Here is a 12,898-nt window from a genome sequence, read left to right on the forward strand (position 1 = left end):
GATTATATTTAGTAATCTTGAATAGTTTTATTAGAACATCAATACGGAGGAATTATTAAGGAAAGTATACCTCCACGAATGTATCTGGCACGAGATTTTAATTTTTAAGACACTTCAAAATTTATATCAATTTTTAAGAAAAAAGTGTTAAGAATGAGATAGAAAAGACATTTTTGTGATTAGCGTTAATGACATAATTTTTAAAACCCCCAAATGATGTTAATGCAGACAACGTCCAAGGAGAAAGCAACCTAGCTAGCTCCTGAAGGTGAAACGAAAGATTCTTATCATGAAAATGCTGCAGAGTTCAACTACTAAAGATCCTAATGTTTACACTGAAGGTGACAAACAAGGTTTGTTGTAGTTATGGTTCTATGGTTATGGAATAGCTTCACTTCTGTAGTAAAAAATACTATACCAATTTGGTTTATGGCAAGTGTCGTTTTCTTGACCAAGAAGATCTTGTTTGTATTTCATTTGTAGAGTTATACAACAAAGAGACAGAAACTCAGCATCCTTATCAACTTTCAGAGGTTCAACTAGAACCAAATGACTCAGTTAATCCAGACATCAATGTTCAGGTTGATGTTGATTCTTGCCAGAAAGATGGGGTAAACATTAACCAGAATCTGGAATCAATTTTGGAGGAAAATGATGATACTCATGTAAAGCCTAAAGAGAAAGGTAACACTCCCCCCAACCTCACTCACAAATCAACCCCTTATTCAACTTGGTTTAAGTAACTTAAGCATTTTTTAGCAAGTTCAAAGATTATTCCTAAAATCTGCTAATAAACAAAAGAGTTGTGTAGATACCAAAAGATAAGAGAGGAGAGAAGGAAGAACAAACCATCTTATTTGGTGTCAAAAGATAGTTCATCTTAACTAGTAACTAGTATATATTAATATGCATTGGTACAAAATGGAGTGCTACAATGAGCAATATGTAACAGTAATATTACAGTCCGTAGTTGTCCTTGCAAGAGTAGTTCCTAATTTGTTTGCCTCTACTACTTTCAAGACGAAGGAGAAACTGCGAAATAAGCTATCATATCATAGCTAAAACAAACCATTCTAGTTACTATTCTGAGTGGTAAAAACTGCAACAGGTCAAGCAGAAGAAATTTCATCAGATCTTAATTTGCGATGCATATCACTTGAAGTAGTTCCAGAGTTTGATCCAGAAGAATTGTTGAAGGTTTCCACTGAGGCGCTAGAAAGAGACTGCATTTCATCATCTAGAAAGGAACAAGAATCTCCAGAAATATCAAGCCATAATGAGGATAAGCTCACCATTTCAATACTGAAATCACACGTGCAGACAAGAGTTTTATTTCAGATGATTAGCAAAGAGATGACTTGGTTATGGGAGAAACTGAAGCTTTAACAGAAAGATCAAATGAGGAAAAGCATGAACTTCTGTGTGATGGAAATCAGGTTGAAATGGTGTTGGGCTCAATACTGAAGGAGATAAAACAATGGAAACGAATTCAAACTAAAGAGATACTACTGGCCCGCAGTCTGAAGATGCTCAAATGGTTCTTCTATTCAATTCCTTTCCAACGATTCCTGAGCCAGAAGACAAATGTGTGGATCCTACTGAAGAGACTAATGTGCTGCCCAATCAATCAGAAAATGCAGGGAAGAATTGTGATCTTAACAAAACTGAGTCAAGGAGGCAATTCATGAATTGCAGATCGATGATGCAGCTCCTTCAACCATAATTAAGGAGGATTATGTAAGAAATGTGGCTAAGATAAATGACAATGCACGTATACGAACTCTTGTCATTCCTACTGAGTATCAATCACATGTGGAGCAACCAATGGATACTGAGGAAGTTATTGAATTGGTGCCTGAAAATGGAATAGCCCATACTAAATTTACTACTGCTGTTAATCATGAGGAAGAGCTGACAGCTGGTATTGTTGAACAAGAAGGTGCAAGAGTTGAGAAGTCGCGTAGCACAGAACTGATGGATAAGTGCATATTGCAGCTAGTTTCATTTAAACCAGGAAATGATGTGTGTAGCATCTCCTGCTTTTTCATTCAATTCCCTGCATCAAGACGGAATTATGCAGGGTTGTGATGCTGCTGAAGAGTTAATTAATGGATACATTACAGACATAAAAGAGAAGATTGGCTGTGAACTTCTTGTCATTGACGACTCAGGTTGTTTAGAATACATGACAGCTGAAACTAGGCTAGAGAAGATTGGCTGTGAACTTCTTGTCATTGGGAAGAATAGAGGTATCTATCTGTGAGAGAGAGAGAGCTACGATATATATTTGAGTGATGACTGCTATAAACTATATAGCCGATAAATGTAGAATATATATATAATCGTATATAATCTATATAATGAATCCGACCAGTTATTTGTGTAGAGATACTTTAATTCATCCAATGGACTATCAAGTATTAGCATTTGAGATTGATCATCAAAGAAAGAAATGATGTTATATCCGAGCATCATTATAAATGAGTTCCAGGCAGCATCCACTAGGACATGTAGAAACTTGGTGCTCCAAATCATTTTTCCAACAAACTGATTTCACTTCTAATAAAATTGAAAGAATTACAAATTTAAAGAAAAAAAAAAGAGTACAATTTCAGACAATAACAATCAAATCATCCTACAATTTCTTGGTTGGTACGTTGACGAGTTAACAAAAATTAAATAAATAATAAAAGAACAATAATAAGGACATCTGAAAAGAATAAAGAAAGAAATTATGAATTTTAATTAATGCTTTTGCGCATCTAAGTTCTATCCGACGTTCATCATCATTTTCACAAATTCATCAAAGTTGACTTGACCATCACCATCCAAGTCTGCTTCTTTAATCATCTGCTCAACCTCTTCATCTGTTAGTTTCTCCCCTAAATTGATCATTACATGCCTCAGCTGCATAGGATCAAACACAAATTTCAATTCAATATCTTGGTTATAATTTCCTGTATTTTAACCAGAAAGTTAGACTTAATTAAACTAAAAAAGAAAGTCAAACGAGCCAGTGCATTGCTCAGTGTGAACTATGGAAAAATTCATTGGACGAAAAGGATTGGTTTAGAGACATGTTTGAAACAACTGTATAAATAAGAATATTTTATTATAATGACAGATCAATTCACGTGTCAAGCCCTTAGCAGCCAGGGGTTAACTAAATTCCTTCCACTAAACCCTATTAGTTGTGATAAGAATGAATTTATTTTTAATATATCCATTGAGTATATGTAGTTCTTTTATATTTAAAAAAATCGTTTTCTTTTTGATTGGTCCTCGTCAACAATATGAGTACCGGCCGTACACGATGGACTAGAAACAGATCTAGTGATTATAAGAGTATTTTGATATACTATTAGAACACGGATATTTTACAGCATATTGGAAGCAAATAGCATAACATGATAATTAAATTTATTCAAAACAACAATTAAGTTACGATAAAAAAAAAAAAGGCGTTTAGCTTTACTTTTACTACTATTTATTCTTTTGGAATGTAATTTCACATTAGACAAGTAATTTTAATATGTTGCGTGATTCAACATCTATTCAAATGATAACAAGTTTGTGGTTTGTTCACCAAAGTCAACCTAGAAAGAATGTGATTTATATTACATACATTTTAATTTTCTAAATATGTATACATATATAGTTCGAGCTAAAAAATAGTAGTAAATTTATAAATTCACGGAACTCGAATAGAACCATACTTAAAAGTTGATTAATTTGGAAAAAGACTGACCTCGTTAGCAGATATATAACCATTTTGATCTTTGTCGAACACCTTGAAAGCCTCTTTAAGTTCTTCCTCAGCATCAGTGTCCTGTTTAAGAAATAACAAGAATTTAACCCCTAATTAGAGCCTTGCTTAATAAAGATTTGGCATACTTTTTTCTCATGCATATGGATAACAGAGATAATTTGTTCCAAGTGTCAAAAGTAAGTTGCAAAGAGCTATTAGCTGGACATATATTCAGAGGGAGGAAAAGCAAGATATAAAACACCTTATAATTATTTGGTTTAATTTACCTTCATTTTCTTGGCCATAAGGTTCAAGAATTCAGTGAATTCAATGGTTCCATTCCCATCTGAATCAACTTCAGTGATCATATCCTGCAGCTCTTCCTCTGTTGGATTTTGATCCAATGACCTTATAACTGTCGCTAATTCTTCAACTGTAATACAACCTGTTATATGGAATTCGTTGAAACATCACATTATCAAAGTTAAAAACAACTTATAATTCAAAAACAAAAACAATAAGAACGACCCAAAGGAAAAAAAGTTAAAGAGACTAGTAACTACCATCTCCATCTCTGTCAAATAGACTGAAAGCTTCTTGCAATTCAACAATTTGATCTTGGTTCAGTATATCTCCCATGACTTACTTTGGACTTTTTTGTAACTCGAAAGGACAGAGAAAGAACAGCTTGAAAGTTGAAACAGAGAGGAAGAGAGTAGAAAATGTGAGAAAAGGAAGTTGAGTATAGCTCAATCCTCGCTGGGCTTTATGTAGAGAAGTTGTGAACTTTTGAACTTGTGGTATATATTTTGTGTGACTATAAATTATTGCATAAAGATAAATTATTTTCAAATAAAGTAAGAGGTCATTCTTTTTGGCACGGACTAAAACGGAAGGAGTATGTCAAGAGGGGGCTTACTAATAAATGCATCCCATTTTCTTTTCAAGCTCACCAAAAATGTGGAAACAAATACTCCTATTGAAAAGAAAATTAGGGAAGTTAGAGTCAACAATCTAGGGTGTAAAGACTGAATTAAGTACGTGAGAAAAGTATTACATATATAATTAAACACATATCTAAGAAAAAATCAGCTAATCTTGTAGAAGTACTAGTAATATTTTCTATGAGATGGTATGTTAAGGAATATAGTAATTATAAGTCTCTCTTAACAAGATTTTGACATATTTGGCGGAGTCAGAAATGAAGTTAGTATTGGGATTAATTGTTGTTGTAGTCATGTCTCATAAGTCATGACTTTGTCACCTCCCCATATCAGACCACAATTCTGCACTTTGTGCTGCTTTTTCTTCAATATTTCCCCCCACAACCCCCAAAAAAACCCCTACCCCCTCCGATGCACAAAATTAAAGAGAAATTATTTCCTCCTTTTTGTTTTTTGAAAGATAAAAAAAATGATACTCCTACTAAGTAAATAAATACAAACAGCTGGACTAGTTAGATGAGTATGGGACAGAGAGCATTGAAAGAGAAGACCGGAGAAGGCATGGGGAGGTGTGTACTGTTGTATTTCGACTAAAACTCAATTCAATACTCTCCCCGATTTAACTTATCTCAATCTGAGTAAGTTTAAGAAAAAATAAAAAATATTTAATTGGGTATAGAGTTTTGAATTTGTGACACAAAATAATGTATATATATTTTGTGTGAATATAAATTATTGTATAAAGATAAATTGTCTTCAAATATAAAAGGAAATATTTTTTGTTTACAAATAGGGGATCATATTGTTTTTTTTTTTCTTTTCTGTTTCAACAAATATTGATCCACCCAATGAGAACACTGGCATTGCTTGCAAAATTTTAATTTTTGAGCTTGCGACATTTTAAGTTTGCGTTTTTACAAAAGTTATTATTTAAATTTAACTTATTCTTTCCACATATGTAAAGTTACTTTGAGATTCAAAGAGCATTAGAAAAACAATTAGTCAAAGTATCGAGCTGGATATTCTTGTACACAACTCTCAAGGTAATTGGTGGCCAACCAGTTACCCTATTGAAAATCTCTCTCTATATATATATATATATATATATATATATATATATATATATATATATATATATATATATATATATATAACGCGATTAAGGCGACATCTTATTTTTAGTAAGCATAACTGCATGCTCTACCTGTAAAATAATTTTAATAAATAAAAAAGGCTTGCTCTGCTTGCTATCATTCACAATCGAATACCTTGTTTTCGAGCAATTTTGTGAAGTTTTGGGACTTGAACGTTGCTGAAATAATTAAATCTTGGTGATGATTATTTGATAAAATTGTCGCATTCATAATAGTAGACCTCAAAAAGACACGTCTTTTCGAAAGCAAACTTATGTCCTTCCATGAAAACGTGTAATTTGGAGAAATGGAACTTTTCATAAATTAAAGTATGTGTTTGTTTGGACTTATTCCTTCATAAAAATACAACAACTAATGCCTTTGTTGACCTATGAATAGAAAGACTAACAGAGCATTCATGACATGTAATGTGCAGTAAATATAAAATTTATGAGATTTCTTTGTATCAAGATTCAAGAGAGTACATGCTTTTAATCATAAATTAATGAAAAACAAATTTAACCACATTAGAATTTTCTTCCGTCGAAACTCAAAGTAGGTATGTAGGTCATATTTGAGTTCGTCCAAACTGAAAAGCTTGACTTCTTTGAAACCCTAGTCGTAAAATTCTTACGAAACCCTTCCACCTCTTCTACGTCTCTTATTCTTTCTATTATTATTATTATAAAATGTGTCTGGTAAAAACTTATTTGCACTAATATTTACATAAAGTTAATAAATACATGAGATGTATTTGCACATATTTTTTATTAACCATTGTTAATTGTTCTCTTTGATCTATAATAAGTGATTTTTTTGCCTTTTTATTTTGGTAAAAAATAAGTGTTATTTTTACATAATCAAGAATGAATTAACTATAAATTTTCAAATTTGTACATATTTACATATTCCAATATGTCAAGTTAACAATATACAAAATTTAATTAAGGATAATTTATTCAAAATACTTATTTATTTTCTAGAAGTTTGTATTTTATTTAGAAGTGTGACAAAGACAAATAAGTCATTTACTATGGTACCTAATTAAATTACTTAACCCTGATAATTTAATGATTATGATTTAGTGTAAATATTCTAAGCGAGTAAATATCTACCCTATATATTTCAGCGTAAGATGAGATAGAAAAGATCCAATAGAGAGGCACCTCGGCAGTAGAGCCAAAGGAAAGCAAAAGCGCGTCTTGACAGCCAAGCACATTTATGTCCTTTGATTTTGCTACTTTGCATTATTCAAATAATAAAATCTTACGTCTTTAAAGTTCACAGTATTTTAGCACAATCCCCAAATTCAATCGATGTCCGCGGCTGACTTAAAGTTCACAGTATTTTAAACTTCGCAGTATTTTAGCACAATCCCCAAATTCACAGTCTTTTAAAGTTCAGCCTCTAGCTTAGTGTCTCGGGCCTGACTTTTGTCCGCCAAAACCAGCCTGTGCGATAGTTCCCGACGGTTTAAAATCGAATCATAATCGTTAATCAAATTCAATCGATGATTTATTGGTTTATTAGTATAGGATTATCGGAGTAATAGTTGATGAACGGATTGAGATTTTATAATTAACGGTTTAACAGTTTGGGGGCGAATTACTTAATTTTCTTATCGGATAAACCGTTAACCCGTTAAATTTTTTATATTTACACTTTTATCCTCATTAGAATTCCTTTTTATTCCATTTTCTCCTTTGTCGATTAGATTGAATTTTAAATAGAAAAAAAATAAAACCATGTAACATGGTATTATGCGATGTTATGTAAACATGAAAGCCTGGTGCATTCATGTCATATTTTAAAGTACCTAAATAATTTAGAGATAAAGTTTCAGTCTTTTCTAGTTATTAGGAGCTTTGTTACGTAGCATAATAGCCTTAATTTATAGGTTAAAATATTTCTTATTTGACTCATTCGACAATCGAGTACAAATTACAAAGTGTAAACATATTCTACCTAGTGTTTTAAAAGGCGTGGGCGTAAGACGAGACATTTTACATAAGCCTCAGCGAGACGTAAGCCCCATATGTATTTAATTTTAATATTTTATAAAATGATATAATTACAGTAAATATTTATAAACAGGTAAAATTGTATAAAAAATAAAGAAAATTGCATAAAAATGAGGAAAACTATAAATATGTGAAATATATATACGTGCTTCATCCCCACAAAAAACTAGTCAAAATAATCTATTATATGCTACTTAGAAGCTCAAGTAACTTGAGTCGAAAAGAATAAAGTTTTCTACATGGAGGAACAAAAAGGATGACTAACCTGCAATTTGAACTTTGAATTTACTGTTATGAAGGAGAATGAAGTTCTCTTTGTATTTGTAAATAAAAATTGGACATTCGTTGCTTTTGGGAGATATTAGCAGACTAGCGGACAAGATAAAGAATTGAGAAAGATCATGAATTGGAGCTTCAATCAATAAAAAAGGTCTTGACTTTTAAATTAAATATATTTTAGTTCCTTTTTAAAACTTTTGAGTAATTACCAAGCTGAATTTTGAGAATTTAGTTATTATATGAAGGACTTATTTAACAAATTTTATTTTAATTTAAAAAAATCTCGGGGGCTTACGCCTCACTAAAAAACGCTCCTCGAACGCCCGGGCATACGCCCCGAATACCCGGGCGTACGCCTCTTGAGACTTTCGCCTCATACCATCGCCCCGGGGAGTTTTTGGTGCGCCTCGCCCCAGGGCTCAGCCCGAAAATGCCTTTTAAAATAGTGATTCTACCATGTAGCAACAGACTAGGATTGTTCAAAAAAATATTTGATTTATCCGATAAATCGTACGATAACCGACCGATAATTATTAATCTGATACCAATCCGCCCGTTGTCTTATTGGATGGCTATCGAATTACTACATTTATAATTCGATAACCGATAAGTCGAACCGTTAAGCGTAATTATTCGCTTGATCCGCCCGATAAGCACCCCTACTCACCGCCAACTTCAGCCTTTTCATAACACTTAGCCAAAATTACAACAACTTTGAACTTAGAATATTTTTAGGCAACTTCAACGTAGTAAGTTTTAGGACTGATTTAGGCTACGAAATTTAAGTAAAGGCAACAGAAATTATTTACCCTCAAAATCGGATAACAATTAAATTTGTAAGTGGTTTTAAGGATATGCGGATTAATTTGATACAAAACGATAAATTGAGTAAGAATGGACAAGTATAGATACAATAAATTCAAACCACGCAATGAGGATTATTCCAGCCTTAGAGAATCATTCACCCTCGATCCGGGCTCACAATGGACAACTTTTATGAATGAGAGAAAAGCTTACAGTAACAGTGAAAATAATAGTATGTTGCTTTGGAATGCATGTTACAATGTGCCTAATGAATTATCATACCCCCCTTTATATAGTAGGAGAATTCTACTCTAAGTACAACTCTATAAAAGGTAAAAATCTTTTTGTTTAACTGATTGTCGGTTCTTCATCGATACGTGCCAAGATCTACGTCGTGATATCCGGCCGGTTACGGATATTATGACCTTTTGCTGGTTGTGCTTGATTGCCCGACAATGTTCTCCGAAATCTTTCAAGATTTGGATCGATTTCGAATCATGACCCCGATATTCTCGAAGGCAAACAACGTGCCCCCGGATTCTTTCTCGATGAGACCTTTACTTCGATTGTGATCCTTCACAATCATATCTCGAGCTCGTTTTACCCTATTGGAGCCAGGGTGTATCATGAGCTCAGTTTTTACCCATATACAGATAGTCCCCTCATTTCTCGGAGAACAAGCTAACGAGAAACAACATGAACACCCTTATTCCTTCTTCAATACGCCGTGACATAAATGACAAAAAGCCTGAAACGTCTCGTCATTCATGTCATAATGACATTAAATGCACGTCAGCCGCCAGTTGCTGTCCCTAGAGGCGAAACACCACGAAGCCACTATAAATAATCCCTCTTTTGTTCATTTTTTATTTTACATCAAACCGCCCACCCTCGTACCCTCAGGATTTCACTACTCATTTTCATATTCTAGAATTTTTACCTCCGTTATTCGAGATTCCTTTGAAATGTTTACTCATCATCCACTCAAGGCAACACATATGAGCTTCCAGCTTTCAACCTTTCTCTATCTCCTTCAAGACTTCTCGTATAACAAAAACCTCAAAATTTGTTCCCCAAAAGGTCGCTTCTACCTCCCAAACGATTGTCGGAACCAACGAAACCACTTCCGACGTGGTCGACCTCGGGAGATCCGCTGCTAACGTTGTTACCGATGAACCGGCTCCTAAACCTCCCTTGAAAATTGTTACACCCCGAACTCGGGGAGCGCGACGATGCTAGAGAGTGATGAGCGCACTTCTTCACAATCCTTGTTTTGAGTAGTACATTCTAAAAAGTGAGATTTGTTCATGGAGAGTAAAGGAGGAGGAGTTTGGGATCCATAATGACCTATGTGATAGAGCGAGCTTCCTTGATGAATTGAGTCAACTCTTGATGCTCTAGTGTCATATTAGAACTATAGTACTCAAAAGGTCATAACATGATATTGTTGATAATTCATTTGTGTTGAGGGTAATTGTTAGTCCCAATTGATGCTTGATGGAGTCACCTTAGGCCAGCTGAAATATCCTTTTCTTTTTCTTGTGAAGGTGAGAATTACCCTATTTCCTCGAGGACAAGCAAAAGCTTAAGTTTGGGGGAGTTGATAAGTAGGGATTTTAACCTGCTATTTGCTCTCTTTTACTTGTGTTTAGGGCCAAAAATGCGCGAAGGTATTTCCGAAAACTAATATAATATGCTTCCTTCCAGGGATTGTTCAAAATGAGCCAAATGAGTCATAATCAACTCATAAAGGAGTCAAAACTTGAACAAAAACCAAGACTGGGCCAAAAGATGTGAAACGCGGACCATACAAATATTGTGCGGCAGCGAAAGCTACAACGCGGTCGCGAGCACTATTTTGAGGTTCACAAAAGGAAGATTAAGATAGATGGATTTTTGGGCTAAAACATGAACGCGGACTGCATCAGAAAGATGCGGCCGCGAAATTACCTGCGCGGTCGTGATTGGAATTACGCGGACCGCGGTTGCTGAAATTCAGAGAGTTTACATTTTAAGCAAAAACAGGAAGTGCGGTCCGCGTCAAGATTATGCAATCGCGGAAGTCTCCTATGCGACCGCGATGGAAATTATGCGGTCCGCAAAACCATGCTCAATCCATATCCAGAAGTGAAGAATCCGCAGGTCCAGCAGAAGGTTGATCGGGTCGACCAGCTCCGGGCTGAGATGGACGAAGTCAAGGCCATAGATGAAGAGTGGAAGGGCAAGATGGACTTATTAGCTTTGGAAAAGGAGACTGCACAGGAGCAACTGGCCTCGGCGGAGGCCTAACTTTGATCGATGAAGGAGAAAGATGAAACCTGGTCCCAAAATATCGAAGACCTCCAGTCTCAGCTGGGCTCGACCGTTTCCGCACGGGATACCCATTCCAAGGAGCTTGAAATAGCCAAGTCAGCGGCGGAATTAACCGGAGCCAACGCTGAAGAGATGGTGGCCTAGTACAAAGCTGATGCTAAGGCAGCTCAGGAACGCCTGAAGGCCATCATCAAATATGTGAGGTGGCAGTTGATATCTCCTAAACTCATACCACTAATTTAGGTCGCGAGACGGTCGATGCAATAATAAAAACCCAACACGAGTCGGGGTCGATTCAACAGGGAGCTTGATATGGGATTAGGTATATACCTAGTGTGAATTTATGACGTGCCTAAGATTATACTTCTGCATTTTCAATTGTTGTTTCTACTTCTACTTTTACGCTAATACTTGTAATTGTAAAGCTAAGAGATAATGTTTTTCAAGTTATAAAAGATGTAGGGTTGTGACATCCGCCTAGTTGGTTACCTAACGGATTTAGAGCTTTAGGGCATGTTTGGTTGATCGAGATGCAATATAGCAATCACACGCAATTACTCACTCTATACCTCTAGGTAGTTTGAGTGATTTTTCCCAATTTAGCTTTCTCAAGTCCAAATGGGTATCTCGCGAAACAAGTGATAAATACTCAAGTCGGGTCTTACTATCTCTAGATTCGACTCTTTAATTGGGGCTATCAATTTCTTGAGTTCACCCCAATTTCTTGTTAGCCAAGTTTTCCTAGACTTAGTCTCACTTTCTCAAGTATAGACTAAGTCAATTAGGCGTGAATCATTGTTTGCAACCATCAATTCTAAAATTCAAGCAAGAACTAGGCTAAATATCATATACCCAATCATAAATAAGCCCTAAATCAACCACTCATTAAGTACTCATACTAGGGTTGGGTCACAACCCTAGCTAAGGGTTTAACTACTCATGAAAAATGAAGAAATTAAAGAAGAAACTAAGATAAAATGCATAATAATTGATTAAGGAAAAAAATCTAATGTTTAAATGCTAAACTAGTACAAAGTTACCCAATACAGTAAATAAAAACGGTTCTAAGTGTTCAGGTGCACCAAACTTAACCTAAAAATGACAAAAAGATCTATTTATACCCAGCTAAAAATATCTGACAAAATTGCCCCTGCGAAGGTTGTGCGGCCGCACAATTCTGTGTATGGTCCGCACTTTGAGACTGTCTGGTCAAGTTGGCTTTCTGTGGTCGCATAAAAGTGAGATGCGTCCGCACTTCCTCTAATTATGCGGACCGCACATTTTTGAGTGCGGCCGCACTCTTGCTTTTGGACTGGATTTGGGCTTCATTTTGCGGACCGTACATTTATGAGTGCGGCCTCATTTTGGCATCCTGCGGCCTCACAATAAATAGTGTGGTCTGCATATCTTCAAGCTCCCAAAGTACAAGTCTCTGAATCTAGTCTTCTGCAGCCGCCCAATAATTGTGTGATCCGCACTCTGCGAAGAAATTCTATCAGTGCATTTTCAGAGTTTGCGGCTGCACACAGTATTGTGCGGTCCGCACTGTAGCCCTTTTTGCCTTGTTTTGGGTCTTGTCCAATTTTACTCCTTTTTGAGTTGATTTTCACTTCTTTGGCTCATTTTCCAATATTCTTGCAAGAAAACACATTTCAT

At 35.2% G+C, this 12,898-nt stretch overlaps 1 protein-coding gene across 1 annotated transcript; it reads right to left on the minus strand.

Moving 5' to 3' along the window:
* Positions 1-2,534: 2,534 nt before the first annotated feature.
* Positions 2,535-4,512, minus strand: LOC107806831 (calmodulin). The gene is made up of 4 exons (XM_016631082.2): positions 4,312-4,512; positions 4,036-4,193; positions 3,749-3,829; positions 2,535-2,907 (listed from the first exon to the last, which is right to left on the minus strand). Exons 1-4 carry the CDS (start codon positions 4,385-4,387, stop codon positions 2,770-2,772), a joined length of 453 nt encoding a protein of 150 aa, XP_016486568.1. The 5' UTR covers positions 4,388-4,512; the 3' UTR covers positions 2,535-2,769.
* Between the last annotated feature and the right edge of the window lie 8,386 nt (positions 4,513-12,898).

This window comes from Nicotiana tabacum, chromosome 22 (assembly GCF_000715075.1).
Source record: "Nicotiana tabacum cultivar K326 chromosome 22, ASM71507v2, whole genome shotgun sequence".
NCBI classification, from domain to species: Eukaryota; Viridiplantae; Streptophyta; class Magnoliopsida; order Solanales; family Solanaceae; genus Nicotiana; species Nicotiana tabacum.

Excerpts from the sequence above, each read along its gene's own strand:
- LOC107806831 (XM_016631082.2), bottom strand. The coding sequence starts at position 4,387 with ATGGGAGATATACTGAACCAAGATCAAATTGTTGAATTGCAAGAAGCT. Across the intron at positions 4,194-4,311 it reads ATTTGACAGAGATGGAGATG|GTTGTATTACAGTTGAAGAA; the intron begins GTAGTTACTAGT and ends TCCATATAACAG. Across the intron at positions 2,908-3,748 it reads GTTATATATCTGCTAACGAG|CTGAGGCATGTAATGATCAA; the intron begins GTCAGTCTTTTT and ends GATCCTATGCAG.